General features: G+C 42.1%; 1 protein-coding gene across 1 annotated transcript; it reads right to left on the minus strand.

Moving 5' to 3' along the window:
• Positions 1-3,357: 3,357 nt before the first annotated feature.
• On the minus strand, positions 3,358-21,871 carry fignl2 (fidgetin like 2). The gene is made up of 3 exons (XM_014982225.2): positions 21,418-21,871; positions 19,978-20,118; positions 3,358-8,537 (listed from the first exon to the last, which is right to left on the minus strand). Exons 2-3 carry the CDS (start codon positions 20,000-20,002, stop codon positions 6,493-6,495), a joined length of 2,070 nt encoding a protein of 689 aa, XP_014837711.1. The 5' UTR covers positions 20,003-20,118; positions 21,418-21,871; the 3' UTR covers positions 3,358-6,492.
• Positions 21,872-23,385: the final 1,514 nt, after the last annotated feature.

A 23,385-nucleotide genomic window follows, 5' to 3' on the forward strand; every position in this document is an offset into this window, starting at 1 on the left:
GTCATTTACTGAAAGTGAAACCAAATCCAGCTGCTTCTGTTACACTGTCAAAGTATTTTAAAGACATTTTCATAAATATCTTAAGGTAATTTCAGTTTTTAAACCAATGTTAGACTTCAGGTGCCTCATCATTAAAATAACTCTGCAAAATGCTGGTGAAATAGTTAAATCCATTTGCATTATGTACATGAACGACCTATTAGTTTGGGGCTTTAATGGATCTGGTTGAGCCCTTTATTTTGAAACAAATGTATTGAACAATTTTTAAAAACTAAAGTCTCTCCAGAAATCATTTCTTAATTTCATAATTTTCTCGTATCCACACAAAATTGCTCGTACAGGTTTAAAAATAAAATATCACCTTTAGCAGAAAAACCAAACAAGCTTTTCCACCATGAGGATGGTCCTTGTGGAGAAAGATAATTGACCGTTCTTCTTGGAGGAATTGGTAAGAGTTTATTTAAATTTGCTGGTTTCTTGCCACAGATCCAGCTAAACATAGTGCTACAGTCTAATCTTAATGTTATTCTGCTTCATCCGTGCAAAAGTCAACAGCAAACAGGACAGTGATCCCAAACACTGACTGTCCTGACCACACAGCTCTGCGGGTTTTTACAGCCTGAGCTAAAAACTCACATTTGTGGCAGGAAACCAGCAACATTAAACAAGCTCTACTATAATTAAACCTAATTTTAGTCAGTATGATGCCAAAAACGCATTAATAGCTGGAAACAGCATGTGCACATTGTGCAAGGTCTAAGAGACACTTTTCTAAATATTATCAAACATTATAGAGAAAATGTAAGATAAATGTGTCTGGAAACAAACAAACAAACAAACAAACAACAACAAAAAAACACCTAACGGGCAACAATGCATTTAAGCTTCTTGACTCTGCATAGAATAGATCAAATCCACAATACGTTCAATTCTGTGCATCCATATTAAATAAAAAAATAAATAAAGGCACTGGAAAAAATGATTAGAAACAAACCTTTGGCATAAAAAGGTTGAGTGAAATTTAATAACAAACCTTTGGCATGTTATTAAATTTCACTCAAGTTCCATCTTGGAAAAACTAAAATGAGTTATAAAAAGCCCCACATTTATTTTATTTTTTCCCTCTAATGAATGTATATAAAATTTCCCACTGGTATATTTTTTTTCTTACTTGCATTTAATACCTGCAGCTATCATTTGAAATATGTTTTTTTTCCTTGTCGTCAGTCACGTTTTTGCCCAAACAAGGCTGCTCTTCAACCGATTCTGTAAATAGCTGCAGGAAAAGATGGGACGAATTCTCAAACAGCTGCAAAAACCATTATCCTTCACTAGAGGATGAAGGGCAACTGCTGCACAAGGTTGCGATTATACCACAGCAATGCATCATTATTAGACAATTAATTACTTTTGTCATTAGCACCCTCAGCACCACTGTTCTGCCGGGATTTGCAGGCGCAGATGTTTCAAGCTGCAGCTCTGCAGCAATGTATCCCGTGTCGTGCTTCGGCTGAACTTTCACTACTTTGCTTAGATTTATTTTACAACTCTCAGTTAGTTTTGAGTCTTTGAAAGATGTCAGGAAGGAGCAGAAATAGCGCAGAGGGCAGGCCGCTGGGACGAGCTGTTGTTTACAGACAGTGACAGGGATGAAGGACCTCTGCGTTCTGGTGCCGGGCCCCGCAGCCTCGGGGGCCACGCCAGCGTTGCTTCCGTGGCCACTCTGGAAGCTCCAGCAGTGGCACACACACACACACACACGCACACACACACACACACACACACACACACGCATACACACGGACAGATACAAACATGAAATGCAAGTCCACGCAGGCCAGCAAAATGATTTGCACACAGAAGCACGAAGCAAGGCAGTTTTGTGTCTGCGCCTTTATCATTCATTGAATACCCTGTTATAACTCATCCAACACCGATTTACACCAAAAATATAACTTTTGGCATGTGTAAAACTACAATACTTTAAGGGTTTTAATCCTACAAACGCCGGCTGTTTTTTTAAATTTTTTTTTGTCAAACATAATTATTTAAAATATTGAAATATGTTTGTTTATATATGATAAAGATAACCTGAATAAATAAGAAAAAACACTTTTTAGTTGATATAAATTCTTAGTTTCAGTTTCAGTATCCTCAACTAGACCTGATTTATTCCAGATCTGATCTGGATGAAATCTACGTCTAGATTTCGTCTAGATGTAGGATTAAAATATTACTTCAGTAGAACCGGTCTGACAACATAAAATGGCCTAAAACATCTCTAAAAAGCATTAATTGAAGAACAGAGGAGGAATAAGGTCACTAACATTATTATTGAAAGTGTTACAAAGCCATTTTTAAGGAATCCAGCGAACAACAGTGAGACTGTGTCCATGTGCAAAAGGAGTGCTGAAGTTCTACCATGTTACTCTTTCAGCACATTGACACTTCAGGAGGTCATACAAGAACCATCTGAAGCACTGGAAGCCTCACTTGAGATAAATGTTCATTTTTATCAGTAGAAAATAAATTGGATAAAAATGGGATGTTTGTGAGAGTTGCAAGAAGAAAATCTAGAACACAAAAGGCGGCCAATAGCTCTCAATAATTTTTTTGAATCGGCCAAAGACTTTTGGAAAAATATCAGCTGGAACTTTCTGTAGGTATGTATTACATCTGGTTCAAAACTAGCAACATTTTAGAAAAAGAACTTCATGAGAAGTTTAAACAGGGTCGTGGTGGTAACGGTCTATGACAGTGTTCCTGCTTCAGAAACTGGACGACTTGCTGTTTCTGACAGAACCACGAATTCTGCCTTTACCAGAATCACCAGCCATCATTTTGTTACCCACAGCTCAAACACTGTTAGGTTATTCAGCTGGAAATCCACCTTGAATGACTAAGAAATGAACATTTTAGAGTGGCCTAGTCAAAGTCTGGACTTAAATCTGATTGAGATGCTGTGATCTGATCTTAAAGAGGCAGTTCATGCTTGAAAACCCCCTAATGAAGCTGAATTGATATAATTCTGCAGAGCAGAGTCGGGCAAAATTCCTCAACAGGAATATAAGAGACTCAACAGCAGTTAGCAAAGACTTTATGTCAAGTAGATTACTATTAAACAAAGGGTCAAGTTGGTTTGGATAGCTGTTTTTGTTTAAAAATGAAAAAAAAAATTTTTTTGCTTGATGATCTGAGACAAAAAAGTGTCAAAAAAGCAAAAAAAAAAAGTTTGGTTTTTTTCAGCATAGACAATCTGTGAAACTAAAACAGTAATCAATGAAACATATATAACCAGGTAAAATAAGCCTAAGAGAAGCAGAGACCTTTTGAGTGTGAACTAAATAAACAGCCGCGTTGCAATATTGACAAATTCTGTTTAATATTGTGTGATACTCTTCTCTTAAAATACAGTCTTTTCTGAGGTAGACTATTACAGTTCAAGAAACATCATTATCATTTTTAAAACAGACATCAAATAAAACGACATGAAATAAATATTTTCATGTACAATATGCTGCAAAAATGAGGTAGAAATGGTCACAGAAAATGTACAATAACCAAGAGAAAAAGTTACTGCGGTGGGCAGATTAGAAGTGGACAAAATAAAAGCTTGTTTTGGTGGACAAACTGTCGACAGAGAGAAGGAAGTGATTTCATTTCTGTAATTTAATGTGAGCAATTGTGGTAAAGTGTTTTGTTTTGTTTTTTTAATTTCCAAGACAATGGGGGTCACTCTGATTGATCTGGCCGAAGCCACCAGCTGGTGAGGGAAGGCTGCTCTGAGATATAGGATTGCTGGGCATCAATCAGTCCACTTCCACTCCGGAGAAATCAGAATAAGGGAAGTAGGAGGGGAGGAGGAGGGACGTTGGGGAGGAGATTCAACGCCACATGGTCACTGGAGCCTGTGGCCGGGGGCAATCCAGTCTAATGAGATTGCATTTTGGAAAAGAGAGAGAAAAAAAAAAAGAATGATGAGGACGGAGCGACAGAGGGAGGGATGGAGGATAGGGAAATATTACATCATCCTGAAACTTACGAGCCGCTTTGCCTGCAGAACATTGACTGGGTTTGTTCCAGCGTCTAAAAGGACCTGCTGTAGAAGGAGATATATTGCTGGATTGTCTACATGCCGGCTTATGCACAAAATAATTGTAAATATTTAATCTTTGCGATGTACTGAAAGCCACATGCAACATCTTGGTCTGAACTACTAGTTGGGGTTGATATTCTAAGCAATTTTAATCAAGTTTCGGGTTCAGATGTTGACTGTCAGTGCATTGGGGTTGGTTCTGTGTTTATTTTTTATTTTTTTAAATTCAGAAATACAATTTAGAACCACAACATAGAACAAACTTACAGTTGCGGTCAGATTCCTTGGCACGCCTCGTAAAAATGTGCAAAAAGCCTTAAAATAAATCAATATTTTACTATAGGCTCCTGGTGTTTCCATGCACTCAAACAAGAGACCCACAGCATCACTGATCCTCCGTCATACAAGAGGATGACGGAGGAGGCCTTAATAAAAATATTAAGGCCTCTTAATATTTTTTTTGCACCGGACCCACCGAGAGTGTTTATTTCTTAACAGCATAATTTTGTCTGATCTGACAAAAGCCACAGCTCCAGTTAAAGGGTTAATACAAGTCCACATGTTTACTGACCTCCTAAGGGGCCATTTGGTGTGAGGGAAGCATCTAGTTGTTGTTATGGTGGCAAAATACACATAGGTCCTCATCAACCCAAGAGCCCAATAATAAAAAAAATTAAAATGTTAAAATGGGCCCCTTTATTAAGTAAGCTAATATTTACACAAGGAGCCCATATTGACAGTAAATGAAATGAAAATCAAACAACTGATGAGATTGTTACCTCATGAACATAAAGGTTTTCTATAGGACAACTCCAGGTAAAAAGACTTTTATCTCAAACTTCATAAAAACTCCAATCAACTTAAAAAAGTTGACAAATTTGGGAGGTTTTTAGATTGGATCTTTCTGAATGTATTTCTGCGACGTTAAGCTAGTAGGATAAATTATTTTAAGGGTTTTTACACATTTGCCAAGGTTTGCTGGTAAATGATGTCTGTGTGTGTAGATATGTGAGGAAAACACCAAACGGTGCATTTCCCAGCAGTCTGTCCAACAAAAGAAGAAATATTTTCTGTTTTCTACATTTCTCAAAGACAATCATCACTTCACCATAAACTACATTAAAAATAAATGGTAAAAGAACTGAAATGAACAAAAAAAAGTATTTATATATTCATATATAATAATACATGGATTTATGGCATCAAATATCCTTTGAAATACCTGAATTACATTCAATGTTACTCTTTGTAGAATATTCAAGTTTCTCTGCTAAGGTACAAGCCCAGCCGCAATGGGTTTTTCACGAGACTGTCACGGTCCTCCTCGCTCTTCTATCTCACTCTCATCTAAGACCCTAAGATTACATACATTCTTTATTTCATATTTCTGAGGTAAAGAAATTCTTCCTGAGCATTTCAAACAATATCACATAATACAAGAAAAAAAAAAAAAAACGAAACAAAAAAAAAAAAAAACAGAAGGAGCGGAGGCAGGAAAACCAACATGATGTGGGACAAGCTGAATGCGCAGGTGTTGTTCTGCAGGTGGGAAACTGAACCTGAAGTGGAATGTGAATCGTGAAGCAGGTTTTGGGTTTATCGTACTATATTTACTGTAAGCACAGCGCAATTGGTGATTAGATGGGTGGAAGTATGGTTCTGCAACGAAACATAAAAACACTCCACTTCAACAGCTGCATTCCAGGACAAAGGAGGCCCAGCTTCACTTGTTTTCTCCGAGAAGGTTTTTGTGTCATAGTTTGGTAAAAAAGCTATTGTGAATATCAACATGCTGCGATTTTTACTTTGTACTACTGGTCAGTTTTGAGAAATTATCAGTGCTTTTTTTTATTATTATGTATTTGGTTTGTCAAGTTTTTGGTAAAAAAAAACAGTTGCTGAAGTGTTGCTGATCCCAAGCCCTTTGAGCGACAATCCTATGACTACATTGACTGTAGGATAGCATGGAAGGGGATTTGTAATAAATAGGATCCTGAGAGTAGCAGCCAAAGGGCGGATTTTCCAAACCCTGATTATCCATAATGTTGGACCACATCGCCTAGCAACAAATAACTGATTTTGTCCTGGACCCAGGCTAATCGAGACACCCCTCCGATTTCCCCTGTTGGCCAAATGACTAAAACCCGTTCACCTCACTTTTTCTTTGGGAAAACATCAAATATTATTAGTGTTCTGGGCTAAACAAACAGTATACCGTGTCAGGTTCCTGCCAGTGAAATAACTTTATCAGCGCTGCCCCTACCGTCGAGATTCTCTGGCTCTTTTGGCTGCATAATCAGTAATTAGGAAACAACAACAAAACATCCCCAAGGCTTTAAATGCCGAAGCAAAAACAGGGTCGTAGTGCAGTCCGAGTACGGTGACTAGCTGCTTTCTCAGTGGCTGTACATCTTGCTCCACTCTATACAAGTGTCCAGGTCCTTTGTGGTGGTGTGTGGGCGCACCTTGCAAAAGGCATTCTCAAAATCTGTAAAGTCCGGAGTTTTGGGGGACGTGGCGAGGCCATGCATGGCTCCGGCCGGGGAAGATGCTGAGGAGAGCACCTGCTGGCTCAGCTGCAACAGCTCCCACACAGAGAAGCCCTCAGTGCGCTGCAGCACAGCGGTCATCTCCCTCTCGCTCAGGGTGCAACCCTGAGGCGTCAGCGCCTGCAGCAGGACATGCTGACGGATCCCCATGTCAGGGAGGCTCACATAATACTTCTTGGCAAAGCTCCGGTGGACCGCGTCCGGCAGGAGATCTGGCCTGCCAGTGGCACACACAAGAATAACCAAACCTGTGGGCCCCACCTGGATTTTCTCCAGGGTTGTTAGCAGTATCTGCCTCAGCCCCTCCTCCTCCTCCATTGCTTCCACCTGACTGAGCAGAATCACGGCGGGTAGCCGAGCCCCTGCCACCTGCAGCAGAGAACCCAGAATGTGTTCTGCTTCGAGCTTCCCTTTAGATGCCAACATAGGTCCGCTCACGCGGTAGAAGGAAGCCCCCATCTGCGAGGCCAACGAACGAATCAGTGTCGTCTTCCCTCCTCCTCTGGGACCAAACAGCAGGACGGTTCTTGGAGGGCGCACCAGTGGGCTGGGCCGTAACACGGGCCACAGCAGGTCCTCTTCCAGGGCAGCCTTGACGTGAGTGAGCCCAAACAGTTCGGTCCAGAGCAGTGCCGGGCTGCAGTCTAACAACTCTCCATTGATGAGCTCCAGCAGTCGGGGGTCTGGGCTCTTCATAGCTTCAACAGGTGCAGAACACAACGGAGGGCGTTTGAGTGACTGGGGGCGGTGCTGTTGCTGGGTGAAGCCCTGCTCCGTCACCCCGTTCTCCCCAGTCATGCCTGCAGGAGGACTGTACTCCCCTCCAGCCCCAAACTGAGGAGACACCAGGGGCTGAGAGGAGGGCTTGCTGGGCTTGAAGGTTTGAGGGTCTGAGCTGCCTGAGCTGCTGAATCCATTTCCCCTGCACTCTGTTTTCTCACTCACTCCATAGGGAGAGGTTCCTCCAGCCTTCAGGGCATCATAGCTGTACTTCCTGTACCGTGATCGGTCCCCACTGTCATCCTCCTCTACCCCCATTTCAAAGGCCTTTCTCTTTAATGTCCCTCCAGACTCGGATGCTCCAAGGTTGGCGCTCTGGTAGCTGTATGAGCCTCCAACCACTGTGGGCCTGGAGGGGATGGGGGTGGGAGCTGGTAGACCTGAGGGGAGGTATGTTGTGGAGGGATGACTGTAGCTGGGAGCAAGGCTAGTCTGGGGTGGGTATGTGCTCGGTGGGTAGTTATAAACCGGTGTGTTGGGGCTGTAGCTGGGCACCAGAGTGGGTGTGGGTTGCAGAGTGTGAAGGGAGGTGGGGGGAAGTGCTGCATTGGGCTGAGGACAGAACCCTGAGGAGAGATAGGTGCCGTTGTAGCTGGAGGGATACTCGCCTGAACCGCTGCAGGAGCTGCTGCCACTGTAGGCCGAGTCTGACAGATTACTGTTGACTACTGACACGCTGCTCACCCCAGGGGGGCCCGCAGATGTGGCAGCAGTCTTGGAGCTCGAAAGACTCTCATGGCCTCCAGGAGGAACCAAAGGATAAGAGCCATCAGCGTTGTGTGTGAGCGGCCAAGGCTCCAGCTCTGTCTTCTGGCCGTTAAGGCCCCCAAACGCCCCCGGCTCTGGGTACGTTCCCACCGTAGGAGGCCGGTCGTACGGTGAGTCCAACACGCCTGCGTACTTTTCAGCGTAGCGCTTCAGGAGGTTTGAAGCTGTGAGGGCGGAGATGTCGTCGTTGGCCCAGGCGTAGTTGTAGGAGCTGCGTCCGCGGCCGGAGTAGAGATCCCCCTTGTGGGCTGGAGAGGAGGTGGTGGAGGAGACGTCCAGGTGCTGCTCGGGCCACTGGCTGAGGGGCTGGGCATGCTCTGGGTTCCAGTGCATCTTTAACAGGCCTGACAAGACAGTCAAAACAACATCAAGTTATTTTACATGCAACTATGACAAAAAACTTTAGACTGACACTGTTTCTGGAGTAACTGTGTTGTTCTATGTTGAAAATAGAATAGTGAAACATAGTTTTACCTAGTTTTTTATTAATTATTGACATCCTCAAAGTTATTTACTGTACCGAATTGTACAGTTTCTTTCTCACACCACAGATTTTCTTTTCAAATATAAAGTACAGGTCTTACACTTACATGTTTTTTGTTTTGTTTTCCTGATTAAAAGTTCAATTTTAGAAATATTTTAAAGTAATGATTGCCATTAAGTAATGGATGGATGGATCTTTCAGGTAATGGAATGGGAAATAAGTCTTGAAATATAAATATTTTTTCCTTCTTGTGCAGTCTTATCCAGATCTGGAAAATACTTTCAAACTTTACAGACTGCAAAAAAAAAAAAAAAAAACCTGAGTTGACTCCAAATGATACATAAATTGTAGTGTAAAGCAAAAATATTGCAGCTCTGTGTATTCACTTTATCTTGCAGCCCTGCTCAGCAAATGAATGACTGGTTTTGGCAAGAAGGCAAACAATATTAATAAATTGTAATTATTAAAAATATTTTTAATATCATCGATTATATGTAGTTCTTAAACAAAAAACAGAATCAGCAGGTTGATATTTTACAAAAAAACAACAACTTAGAAACTGCTTTGACTATTGTGTATAACGTGACGTGATCAAGGACCCCTCCTGTGCCAAGAAGTGAACTTCCTCTGTCAGGAAAGGCATCTTTTCTCAGTGCTGCTGCCAAGTTTGGGAACAGAACAGTGTCAAATTTCCTAAACAGGGAGGGGAATCTGAGAGGGAGGCACAGGAAAACATGGAAAGCAGCAGAAAGAAGGAGTGAAAGCAAATCAGTGGGATGCATGTGTTGTTTAGTAGTTTCCCAGCTCATGTTGGCGGAGCGATAAGACCCCTCCGCTGTTCGCCCTACTAGTAGCATCTGCAGGTCTCCCAGAGGAGCTATTGTTATCTCCCTGTGCATGTTGCTATGAATGCCTGCTCTCTCCGCCCCACACCCCCACCTACCACCCACGGATCCACCCACCCACCGTACACCACCGCTCAGAATGGCTTGCTGGACACAAGGAGGGAAGGAAAAGGAGGGAGTACGTGTATGCGCGTGTGCGTGTGCGTGCGTGTGTGTGTGTGTGTGTGTGTGTGTGGACAGTGGTTTAGAGAGAGTGAGAAAGAAAAAGGGGGTGTACTGGAAGTGCAGCATAGTGAGCTATTCATCAGCACAGGGTCCTATGGAACATTGGGAAGGGGGAATGTCTGCTCCTCTAGCTGACTTCAGCGAGGTCGAAGCAGCTTGGAAAAAACAAATAAATAATGTTCTATAAATAACATTTTCACTCCATGCCTCTACTAAATCTGCCTAAAAACACAAACTCAAAAACATCCCATAAATGCTAAATTGCGAATATTTTTATGTTATTAGCATAAGATGTAGGATATGGTAGCCCTGCCTCCTGCTCAGGCATTAGCTTGACATTCCACACATAGCTTGGCATTATCGAACTGTCACAATTTACCCCGAGGTGAGAAATACTCCGGCCAGGAACGGCGAGGTAAAAAGGAATATAGCAGAAGCCGTCATTGTTGCAGCTCTTTGCCTTTTCCTCCAGCAGCCGCCTGATGATTCATTATTCATGGCTGTCTGTAGGTGTGGAGCCAGGACTCTTATTGCTGTTTAAATCAAATCTCAATATCCACAGCGCGAGATTCTGCTTCTACTATCTCGCTGCTAAACTTTGACCTGCGTCTTTCCAAACCTCCCCGTGTGTGTTTTCAGATTACGCCTGTTGTTTATTCAGTCAGATGAGACCAGCAGACCAGATGGCCGTTGGATTATCATGTCCTTCATATTCAAATAGACTCCCTTAAGTTCCCAATGGCCAAACCAGTTCAAGTGCTTCGCTAAGCTTCAGACGGCAACACACGGCTGCACACCCACTGCAGCAAACTGTGACATTCTCACACATCTTCACTTGCAGAATTACAGATTTGTCCACACCCAGATGACCACTTTTTGTCGTTGTTGTTTTTCGGTTCTGTTTCGTTTTGTTTTGTTGCGGACTGACTTGCAGGTCTTTGTCGGGCCACAGAAACCGTACATGTCCTGCAGGCCCTTCCCATCTGCAGCCGGACCAGTTTGCGAGCAGCCCCAATAATGGGGCCTGTGTGTGACAAAGATGGATGAGAGCCCAGGGGAGCTCATAAAACCTGCAGCAGGGAGGGAGGGATGGAAGAAGGCAGAGACGGAGGGAGGGAGGGAGGGAGGGAGGGAGGGAAAAGAGAGCGAGTGGACAGCAGGCGCTCCGTCCTTTCTGAGGGGACTGTAGCAGACATTAGAGGACCCTGTGAGACGGGCTGACTGCTGTCCACTCCATCATCAGCACTAATACAGAGAACTACGCCTCACCTCTCCCATCCCACCAGCTGATTGTGCTTAGGAAGAAGCAAATTCACTGTCATTATTTGTAAAAAAAAAAAAAAAAACTGACTGAATCATTCGTCTGTGAAGAAAGCGGCAGCATTTCAGCAGAGTTTAGCCCTTTCTGTGTAATTAAATGCTGCCTTCTGCTGGATTGTGGGTTTTAGAGCAGTAACAGTTTGAGCGAGCTCTAATCTATGGTTCTGCCTAAATCGGAGCCATCACACAGATTAATTCATTGGAGGGCCGGTAAGAAAGCTAAGATTAGAAGCAGGAAATCAGGACAATGTGTGACGACAGTAAAATCATTAGATCAACCTCAGCAAATGCTCGAGTGTCAGCTTAGATTGCAAATTATTTAAGACATCAGGAAAGGCAAGTGCAGAGCTGGTAAAATGTGTAAATGTTAAAGGCAAAAATTCATTTTTCTGTTGCGCCTCCGTTACTTTCTGTTTTCCAGCCTCGAACAAATCAAGCCTCACGTACACATGGGAGGATTATAGATTTAAAACCTGTAGGCAGAGACATTATTATACTTAAAGTCTGAATCCAGACTTGATTATTTTTGAAGCTACTTTCACACTGTGATCACACTGAAAACGTACTGAATATGTATATATATTCTTTTCGATTTAATATGGAACAGGTCTTTCCTGTGTTGACTGATTGTCCTCTTTGGCTGTGAGGAGGCTGATAAGAACCTTCTGTCCGTGCATGTGAAACTTCCCACTCTTTGTGTGTGTTTTCTCGGCCCCAGGAGAGACAGATATTCCTCTGCTGACCGCCTTACTGTCTGTGCGGCCTTTGTGGTGGACAACCATCCAGCAGACGTGCATGGATCGAACAATCCAGTTGGCCCTGAGACAAAGCCGAAGGGATCCCATTGTCAGGGCCCTGTCTAATTATGGAAATCTTATTAATCTATTCAGGAGCAGTTCACTGACAGCTTTTGTGTCAGCCTGGGATTTATTGAGGGACCTGTGTGAGCTGCATCCTATGGCAGGAGTATGAGATGAAGACAGCGGCATGGCTCTCTTCAGCAATTTTCACTTTTAGGAGGGAGGTTTTTTTTGGTTTTTTTATAGCCTTAACATGCTCAGATCTGCTATCTATAAAGTCCCCTCATCCAGTGCTTATTGGAGAACACAACAGTAGTTTTTGTTCCATAAAGTAGGCATTACTTCCAGCTCTGTTGTGGTTTCTCATAAAAATATTATAGGTTTGAGGTGAAAAGTTATCTTGGCATTAAGCCCTGAGATGGAGGGACCCAGCGGCATTTCATTGCTCCCCAGAGGTTGCGTTCCCCTTCGTCGTTCCCGGCTCTTTTATTTTCCATGCCTCGAGGAGCAAAACATACACGGATGCAACAAGCCTTCTGGGACTTTGTGCTATTAAAATGTGCAGATTGTGAAGGGGGCTGCTTGTAAACAGCAGCATTTTGGATCAATTCAATCAGGGTCTGTTTGGCGTTGAGCTACACCTCCGTCCACTGATAAACCTAACAACTCGACATCATACACCTGAGGCAGGAGTCAAACGAGTTAGAAAAACAAGATGCAATTTGAGGACAGGATGCTTCAGCAGAATCTAAAACATCTGGAAATTCATCTTTGGAAAAAGCGGAAAGCTGAGTCTTTCTGTTGAAATCCAAGAAAAAGGGTCTATCTGAAAATTGAACTTTGTAAAATGTTACAAAAATGTAAAGAGATGATCAGTTTGGAAATTCAGTTTGTACAAAAATCGTACAGAAACCCATTCTCAGTAAAACTCAAGTATTGCTGCGACAAAAGCGAATAGAAAAATGACTGGCAACAAAACAAGCTGACACACCTTCACTGTGCATCATTGGCACATGTGAACCTCACCAATTTTATAACAATATGTTCTAGTATTTATTGTAAAGATAGTAAAAGTGATCACAGTTTACTGAACAACAATCAGTCTGGGATATTTTTGATTATTGATACCAATTGAAGTCCATCCTGATTTAAAAGTATAACGTGAAGATGTTATACTTTTAAAATCAAGACTGTGTCTTGATTTTAAACAGTAGCCAACAGTAGTTGGCTATTGTTGGCTACTGTTTGAAAAGGCACTGTGCCTTTTCAAGCAGTAGCCGACATTACCAAATCTAGCAAGTTTTATAACAGAGTCTGAAAACTTAAAAGGATAAAACAGAGATACTTCAATGTAATATGTGCACTTGAACGTCTTGCTTTCTCTCACCATCTCACAGCCTGATTGAACATTGGACGTATCAGGATATGTGGTTTCTCTAGCTTTAGGTCTTAAAACTTCACTGATAAAGAAAATGGCTAACTTTGAGCTTTCTTACTCACCTCCTACACCAAGTGTTGTTAGTAAAGTGAGTATTAGTTTGAAGAAAAAGGTATGTTTTTAATTTACATTTTAGTTTATTTAAGTATTTTTTTTACACCTCTAAATGTTCAACGGAAAATATTTGCTACAATTGCCAGTGGTAACTTGATTTATCTTTTGCAGTGGGCTTTGAAATTGGAAAGCATGATTACCATCACCCTAACCTTCAGCTCCATCCACAGATCGGTTTTAAATAGGGACTCTGACTTAGCCACTTCAAAACGTCAATATTACTTGATGTTTAGAGATACTAGTAAAAATAAAAGATCACTTTCTACCTAAATTTGCAAGGGAAATTAATAACTTTGGGCTTAGCTGTGAAAATTGCTGGCTGTCCATCCTTCATCCTAAGAGCATCTGTGAAATCAAGTTGGGAATAGCAGACTTAAGGAGACGTAAGACAATAAAGCAATGTTATTTATCTAATAACTGAAACTGCTTTTATGTTATCAGCCTGCATAAAACTAATCAATTAGCAACTGGAACAAAATCAAGTGTAATGTGCACAAACAAGTCAGGCAAACAATCTTTCAAAACTTTTTGAAAACCTCTGCCATCACAAGTTTAGTGTGCACATAAAGAGCATCCGAGAATCCATTATTTATGTTTCAGGTCTTGATTTGTCATTAGAAGGCCCCCGAGTCCTTTGTTTTCAAGTTCACAGTGATTTATGATACTAATATCAAACAGGACATTCTTTCTGGGCTGTATGCCGTGACATACTGCCAGCCAGTCGTAAAAGCACCAACCTGAGAGGCCAACTGCATTTTACAGCATTGCTGGAGGAGACGGTACAAAATTGTCTTAAGGTGGTCTTCCACTGAGGTATGAAATACACTTTTTCATCTGCATTATTACAAATCGGCTGCGGTAAAATATTCAATTATATTACAGTTTTATATTAATATAAATCAGTGTCAAATACCGTATTTTTCTGACAATAAGACACTACTTTTTCCCCCACGCTTTGAACCATGCGGATTACAGCCCGGTGCGGCTTTTCTGTGGATTTTTCTTCAATCACCAGGGGGCTCTTCAGCAGGAAGTGAATCATTGGAAGTCAAAATTGGAAATAGAAGAAGAAAGTGCTAATTTTCATTTAGAACAAACACATGCTAGCAGCAGGCACGACGGAGAAATTTCTTCAAACTCATACCCCGTCATCATGGAAACCACACGAAGAAAAAGATTTTAAGTTGAGGAGTACCGATCTGGTAAAAAACGTAAGCGCGGCGTGAACGAAACCATGGTTCGGCTTTGGAGACAGAGGGCTGCGTCCTTAATATTTATTAAGGATGCAGCCCTTTGCTGGGTCCTTGTGGAAAACCGAGAGCGGCGGAGATACCAGCGTCTTATATATGTACGTTTCCAATCTTTTATTTTTTTTTTTTTTTTTTAATTGTAGGTGCGGCTTATAGTAAGGTGCGCTCTATAGTCCGGAAAATACGCTATGCTAAATGATTTTAATCAAAGATACTGAAATATTGTGTGAGGTGCTGCTAAATATCTGCAAAAAGAAGTGAAAGGTGAGTTCTTGAGACCATTTTTAAATGACTTCAAGACAGGCGCATATCACTCAGAAATAAATGAGTGTGGAAAATAAATAAATCTAAGCACTACTCACAGGCCTACTGTCACTCAAAAGAAAGCACAATCCCACACTCTCGCTTTGCCTCAGTCTGGATCTCTTTCAATGGCATAAAAAGATGTAATAACAGAGATCTGGTGTGGAGTTTTCACACCTGCTGCCCTGAGTTTAAACATGGATCATGAGACCTGTCCCAGGAGGAAAAAAACAACTATCTCTCCTCTCTCTCCTGCAATGGCTTTGAGGGGCGTCCTCTGTGTGTCTCTTCTTCTTCCTATCTCTGTACTTGAGATCTTTGTTTCGTGTCTCACGATGACAGTTGGAGTTAGTCTATTTTATGCTTCGACCTCCGCTGGGAATGTTCCAGGCCAGCTGTCAGAAGAGTTTTGTCAGTGTGGAGATCATACCACTTAATAGAGGAAGAACAAAACATGAGAAAGTGCTTAGAAAATAAACTGCGAAACTTAGATACTCTTTACTGTTATAAATTTAACAATTATTTTTGCTATTTTTTATTTTACGAGTGGAAAATAACAAGTAGAAATTGTCACCACAGCTTGTTTTTCTCTGAACTGGACGGACAAGAAGAGCAGCCAAACTACTTGGTGGCATTTGTTAACAATTGATTCATTGATAAACGTGTTTGGAATTGCTAACGATGATGCCGCGGGAAGGCTGGGTCTCATCTGAGACCCTGCTCATTTTAACAGCGCTTTTCTCAGCACTCTCCAAAAGTAGAAAGCCTCAGGAATAATTGCTGGATGCGTCACTTCATGCTCGTAATTTTAGAAACAACTCCCCCCATCCCCCGAGCCTGCTAGCGCACATCCACAAATGGCAGAAGCCGAGTCCAGCCCACCCACCCCCTATCCCCTGTTCTCTTCAAGAGCAAAAAAACACAGGGTCCCTATTTTCTGTGGCTGCAGGCTGGCTTTAGGTCATTGTGTCCACCAATATATCAAAGAACAGCTGTCCTTAAGGCTCAGTGATGACCAATCGCCCCCTCCATCTGTCTAACCCAACCAATCTCCCACTCTACGGCTCCATCATTTCCATCCAGTCTTCCTCGCCTTTCTCTTTACTCCCATTTCTAACCAAATCACCTGGACCCTCTCTGCATCCAGCTCTTACTTTGTGCACGGACAAATTAAGCAAGTCTCAATACATTCGATACACATGCTGCCCTGGCCAAATTTTGATCCTCCTCACTACAAACATCTAACAGCATTAAAGTATTTTCTCGAGTGCATTAGTTTACTAATTAGCCGTGTTTGTGTGGAAAAACGTGTCACACTGTCGAGCCCTGAATTTCTGCTGCCTCAGGAATCCAGTGAAGTGCAGCCATCCAAGTGAGCCTCAACCCCCTTGCTTCTTAATTGGACCATTAATGGGAGCGGAGGTCTTCTTAATGAGCTGATAAACCCCTTGAGAAATAAAGCACCGGGCCCGTGGACTCACAGGAGCCCGGGTCCCTAAAAACATCTTTTTTTCCGCCCCCCTGCAATACATGCACAAAACATGCACACACTCACACACTGGAGGCTAATTAGAGCCAATTCACACCCACACTAATGATCCTTGCTCTTATTCACACACAGTTTAGCGGGCTGTGTGTTTACTCAAAGACCTCACAGGGCCCTCCACGGCAACACTCATACCACTCTGCCTACAATGGGGAAAGATGCCGTTGTGGCCCTCCAGCCAATGTCTGAGGGGCCTTGGGATGAGATCAACTGCTCTAAAACTTAGAGTAAAACATAAAAACAGACCCAGAAAGGGAGAGAGAGAGAGAGAGAGAGAGAGAGAGAGAGAGAGAGAGAGAGAGAGAGGGGTCACTCAGAGGAGAGCAGTAAAAACTGCCAGACTGGACTCTTGTGTGTAGTCATTCTCTGTGCATGTGTGCTGCTTTAAAAGAGAAGGTATCCCTCCACCAGCGGGGGGGGGGGCCAGCAACAAGAGTTAGGGCACTTCTGGGTTGGCGGCCTGGGACTGATTTAAGAGTGTGTTTGAAGTGCAGATTACAGATTTTTGCACCAAATCCCTCTAGGAGTATCCATGGCCCCTGGAATCTCTCTCAGGTTTCGTCTCAGGTCCGGCGATAGCGGTTTCACCCAGCTTGAGGTATTCTGGACCAGCCGCAGACGAGGACCAAGACAAGCATGTTGTATATACAAGCTGTTGTCATGTCATGTAACCATGGGTGCATCTATGCTCTATGCGCAGAAACAGAAAAGCCAACTACGGGAGTGAGAAGTAGCAGAAGGAAGCCGGACATTCCCATAAAGTGGCATTCCAACATGGAGGTGAGAGTCTTCGCATGCTCTGCACACATGCAAAATCTTTCTCAATTATGACTCCAGTCTTTAACTGAGAGCTGCAGTGTCACCAGCAAGCACATGGGTGAGCTTGTGTGTCACCGGTCTGAGAGTAAACAGTGTGACTACCTCACACTGCTGTGCGTAACCATACGAAGCTCCTTTCTGCAAACACACACTAGCGGGCTGTTCTTAAATGACCTCGACAACAGAGCTACGCTGTACATGGGAACCTACCAAGCTGTCGAACAGAGAAAACCACTGCGCCCAGTCGTAAAATGAGCCCCCCGCCCCACAAAGGTTCAGAAGATCCCTATTAGCCAGCAGAGAGACGTTTGAAAGCAGGCCAACTTTTCCGCCATCCGTCTGTGACATTCTTAGAGCTACCGTCTCCAGGAGAACTCAACTTAGTATAAGGTGTGTCACTGGATAAGTTAAAATAAGTTAATGTTGCAATCTAAAAGGAATCCTCAGCGTGATCCAAACATGTCAACCTAATTATACGTATTTGTGTGAACATACTTTTGGACATTGTGCTTTCTTATTCAGAGTAAAAGATCTACTAAGTAGATATGGTGCCTATCAAAAGGATGAAATTTGCAAAAAGCAATAGACAAGCTACTGTTGTTCTATTTCCAATTTTACATGTATGTAAAGTGGACTGAAAAACATGGTCTCGAGGTCTTCAAGTGAGAAACTGAAACAGAATTAACCGTGAGGAATTCACAGTGTCCTGCTGTATCAGGAACAAGGACATTATTTCAGTTTTGTTTATTTAGTTTTCATATTTAAGGATCAGCTTACCAGGGAAGCAACAACACAAATGTTTGTGTTATTCTTCAGACACTTTCTGATATTTAGCAATTTGCATAAATCTATTTTACATTGCCCAAAAATGTTCAGTTACTGGAGAAGAGTCACTTAGCTAAGTAAATTAGAATTATATTATCATGCTTTGTTTTACTTAGTCAGATATTTATTATATTACCACTAAACAAAAAAAATTGTTTTTGCTTTGACGATAGAAACAAAAAGTGATTTCAGATAAATAATCCTTTTAGGAGATTTTTTTCCAAAAGTCAAAGACGAAGCTGTAATTCCAGGGCCTTTTTCATACTGCTTCCACTTCACATCTCTTGCACAGCCAAAACTCATAAATAGTTTCATTGTGCAATAACAGAATGGATTTAATGATGACCAAGTTCTATAACAGTATTAATAACCACCATATGTTTCATCACAATAACAATTAAAGACAATCTTTATCCATACAAATGTTCTGCAAATCCCCCCAAGTGGTCGGATAATTTTTAACAATTAATCAGAAAGTAGGTCATGCTGTCAGTTTCACATTCAGCTTCAAGGTGAGTGATCGCATGTGCATAGCACAGTGTGAGATGAGATAACGTTTCTATTGGGTCATTGCTACAATATTCGAGTCAGAGTTGGATTCATTTTGAAGCAGTGGTGGACATGATGCTGATGTAATGTGGCCAAATGTTTCCAACATGGATAAAAAGTACTTGTCAGCCTGGCTTAACCGGTGATCAAGTTGTGTATGATTCAGTGTTACATGCACAGTGAGGTGATGCTGAAGTGTTATGGCATCCTTCCAAAGCCATTAAAGGGTAAGACATTGAAGTTTAGGCATGTAACGATGAAGCTTTTCCTGGTCAGTGTCACACTTTTGTTTTCTTTGAGGTCTTTGAGGTGGGGGTTCTTGTCTTTAACTCGCTTTATGAACATAAAAAAGATCAGCATGTTTAGTATTCGATCTGCTAAACATCTGAGACATATCAACATGTCAAGTACATGTCTGATTTTATTTTCAAGCAGACTTACTGGTGCATCTCTAAGAAAAGTAAACATCAAACATCAGCTTATGTTTCAGTCAAGCATTTCTAACTCGAAACAGCCACACATCTGCCTACGCTGCCATTCCGACGTGTTTTTACATGCCGGTGCACAAACAGAAGTTTCTGTCATCAATTATAAAGTAATACTTTTTAAATTAACTATTCTGTTTGATTCTCCCTCCTTTCTTGTAACTGTCATGCCAATAATGGTCCATTGAGGCGAGTTAAAGAGCTGGGAAAAAGAGGCTCTTGAGGACGAGGCCACAGAGGCTGGCCCCTGCTGGCCACCAAACAATGCTGTTTTGGAGAGCCCGAGCACTGGACTCCTAAGAGGCCCGGTGTGAGGGTGCCCACAGGGGAGCAATGGCACTGGACATGTCAGTTATTAGGTCAGCACTGTGGGAAGAAAAATGAGAAGCAGGAGGAAGTGTGTGCTGTGGTAAGTCCTGCATTGGTGTATCGGTAAAATTACACTTGCCTAGCTAAGGGGTTTGTGCAGCTTAACCCGTCATCCCTCCATCCTTCCTCTGTTCCTCTTCTGTGCCACAGCTGTTTTCTACCGGCTGCTGATGAAACATTCAGTGCTCAAGGTTTAGCGTTTCCACTCTGCGTATCAAAGAAAAGTCCAGTCTCTGCGCTGAGCCCGACTTTTAGCCACCGGTGCATCGCTCGTTCTGTTTGCACATGTCCACTCCCACTTATTTTTTTCTGTGAGAGCTCATTGATTCAGGCAAAGTCCAACTAAGTCAAGCCTCTGTGGTGTGTAGTTTAGAGAGGAGGGGGAAAAAAAACAAGAGAGTGTCCTACTCACTATAAGGGACAATAGGACTCAGCATTCTGTGGAGCTGGTCTCAGTAAGGAGGAATGCTGTTTCATGAATGCCAGCTAAGGTTAGCGCAGGTCCGGCTGGGGTCCATCACTGGCATGAGCGCGCACTGACAACAGAACAGCCCTGAGAAAGACAGAGAAAAATAGAAAATAGAAATAGATGAGGCTGCTGGAGGCCACTGTGAAAAGCTTTGACAAATGTTAACCAACACTTTCAGATGAGTCTGAACACGCCGAAGCAGAGGACGATAGAGTTACGGACCAACCTGAGAGCCGTATCGGTGTAACAGAACCAGAATTCACACTCTGTCTCACTCACACACTCAGTCAGCCAAATTCAGACACACAAGACACAAGGGCATTCATTACAGGCAGGCATTAAGCTGATTGTGGAGCTGTGTTCAGCCTCCAAAGAGGGCTTTCTAAATCTGCCTTACAAAAAGACTCATGCATACCATTGCTCCGTGCGCTGGGGCAATAAAGACTGCATTCTTGAGACAGCAAATACTTTTGGAGGTTCATAAGCCAAATGTAGTCAAAAGATCTCTCCTTTCGAGTTTCACGTAACAACCAATCTGGTAAATAAAAGATTTTCAGTTAATTTTGTTGACAGGGTAGAATTATACGTTTTAAAAATGGGAAACAAATTTTACTTTAATTGACTTAAAGAGCCAAGTCAGCATATACTGTAGGAAATATTCATTTTGGTTTTGATCATTTCAGTATACATATATGATAAGGCGGATTAATCTTTCAATGTTTATTGCTTCACTCTTCTATAAACTACAAGAGCTTTGGGAATGCTTGCTTAATTATTCATGCACAGCAAAAAATATGCATTTATCAGCAAATCGAAAATTAAAGGAACAGACAAAAATATTTAATTTCTACAGAAAATGTTATGAATTTTCTCACTATTTATTCCCTAAACTCAAAGAACTTTATCAGGCTGCAATAATTCACAGTAAAGTAACATTGTTGTCATGGATGTAGAGACACCCAGCTTACAGTAACAAGAAAGACATTTATTTACATTCCTTCGTTCACATGAAGGAGATATTACGCAATTACCCCCTCGATTCGTCTCTGGACGCCAACAGGCTTCACTTCAGCAACAACACAACAATCCCCCCCCCCCCCCACACACACACACACTTTAAACTGACAGCCAACTTTTACCACTCGCAACCCAGAATAACAATCCGCCCCGCAGCAGCAAACCACAGCTTCCACTTCAAACAAACAGAACCTCTTTGCAGGAAAGAGATTCTGTTCGCAGGGGGGAAAGAAACGTCTAATGGTCAGTGGCCAAAGAGAGGAGAGAACTGCTTCAAAAGAGCTCGATTCCAGGCAAACAGCAGGGAGAGCAGCTGGCCGTGACAGCAGATCGACAGAGAGATGCAGAGAAGACAAGCGGCCTTACCTATTCATGCCTGCATGTCCTCCATCAGATCTGAGAGCACTAGGATAATCCCCGGAGCTGACCGGACTCGTGTGTGCACTGCTATGCTTTTTTTCCACATATGGGACACAACTCTGCTCTTTCCCTCCCTCCCTGTCTCTCTCTCTCCCACTCTCTCTCTGCTTCTCTCTCTGGCCAGTGACAACAGAGGTAGCACTTAGCTCCCATCCCCCATGGATCTCCCATCCCCCTCCCCTCCTTCTCTCTCTTTATGCTAAAAGTATTTAAGTAGGAAGAGGGAGAGAGAATGAGGCGAGGGCGTGGACTGACCAATCATTCTCAGAAGCAGAGAGAGAGGCCAATCGTACATCGAAGCTTTGGCTCACCGGACACTGTCCGAGTTTTAGGGGTTTGGTCTGGCGTGAAGGATTCCACTGAAATATAAACAGTAGAAAGATCTTGGGGAAACTTTGACTTCTTCTCTGGCTGACTGAAACTGTTTATCAAGTTGCTTAGCAAAGTTTGAAAGTACCCTGCCAAACAAATTACCACCCCCCACCCAAAAAAAAATGTCACATCACCAGTTGGTTAATGTTGTTCGTCAGCCCAGCTTTGTTAAAGATAAGTTGAAAAATTCCACACGTCTTTAGGTAACACAATAAGAGATGACAAACTAGAAAATGTGGTTTAGCAAGCAATAAGAGATTTGGAGATTAACTTCTGCTTGACAGGCCTGTCATGTACTTTGGTGGAGAAGGACGCAAGTACAAGGGGGAGGACGGCAGGAAAAGCAAAATTACAAATAGGAAAGAACATGAGGGAGGAAACATCATGGAGCAAAATTGGTCAAGGATTGGTAAAACAGATAGTCTAAATACTTGGAGAAAGATGATGAAAGAGTGGAAAGAGGGTAAATCGCAAGAAAAACAAGAGAATCAGATAAAAACATGACTAAAACCATGTCACAAGGAAATAATTGAACAAGAGCAAATGGGTAGAAATAAAACAATGGCTGCAATTTAAAAACAGAACATCAAAACTCGACAACTCATGACATCCAGAATAAATGACCTTAACTTATAATGTTGTCATCCTTTGTTTAAAAACAAATCTGGGGACGTTTCAGTAACGTTAACCTGCTAGTTTGATGGCAAACTGTGATCTTTTAGTAGAAGTTATGTGAATTAAATATACACCAATGTTCCAGAAAGAAAAAGAAATGTGCTGCAGAGTCAGACAACTTTCCTTGTTTGGCAATCATCCGCTCAAACTGGATAGATTTTTTTTACTGATCCTTAAATGCAGACTGGCAACTTCCTCCATTTTTAATCAATGAAAGTCTGCACGTTCATGCAGTATTTTCAGTAAAGGAAGAATTACATGTTTTCTCTTAGTGAAATATAACAGTGAATTTCAGAAGCTACGAATCTCTTCAACCGCATGTACAGGTAGACAGAAGTCACAAATATTTGCCCCGGACAAAGATCTGTGGAGTGAAACCTGTCTGACAGTTTGTTTTGCACCTGTCTCTCTGTGTGTGTACGTTTTTAGCCTCGACTTTCAAAGTCCACTTCAGTTGGGCCTCACAAGCCAAAGCACACAAATGCAACTTTGAGCAGAGAAACAGTAACTGATAGTGATCAGTGCAGCTCTCAGACAGCTATATTCACTTGATGACATACTAAACAAATGAAAAGACAAATGAAAGATGAATACAATCAAACACTGACCCCTCTTTCTCCATACATTTGCAGCAGAATTTTCAAATGATGTTTCTCCAGTAATGATTGAAAGCAAAACATCTTGCCAGTATTTATCGAAAGAAATAAATCATGACAATTTACAGCAAACATAGCAAGGTAGCTACCAGCATTTACACTTACTATGTGCCTGGAAAATACATAATATTGCCTCTAACTATTATTTCAGGAATGTATTCAGAGTAAATGATCTATTCACCCCAAACTCCACCAAAAAATCAGACAATCA

Source organism: Poecilia mexicana, unplaced genomic scaffold (assembly GCF_051168715.1).
Source record: "Poecilia mexicana isolate PSO_F unplaced genomic scaffold, ASM5116871v1 scaffold_7, whole genome shotgun sequence".
Lineage (NCBI taxonomy): Eukaryota > Metazoa > Chordata > Actinopteri > Cyprinodontiformes > Poeciliidae > Poecilia > Poecilia mexicana.

Excerpts from the sequence above, each read along its gene's own strand:
- fignl2 (XM_014982225.2), bottom strand. The coding sequence starts at position 20,002 with ATGCTGAGTCCTATTGTCCCTTATA. Across the intron at positions 8,538-19,977 it reads GAGTCCTATTGTCCCTTATA|GCCTGTTAAAGATGCACTGG; the intron begins GTGAGTAGGACA and ends CTGTCTTGTCAG.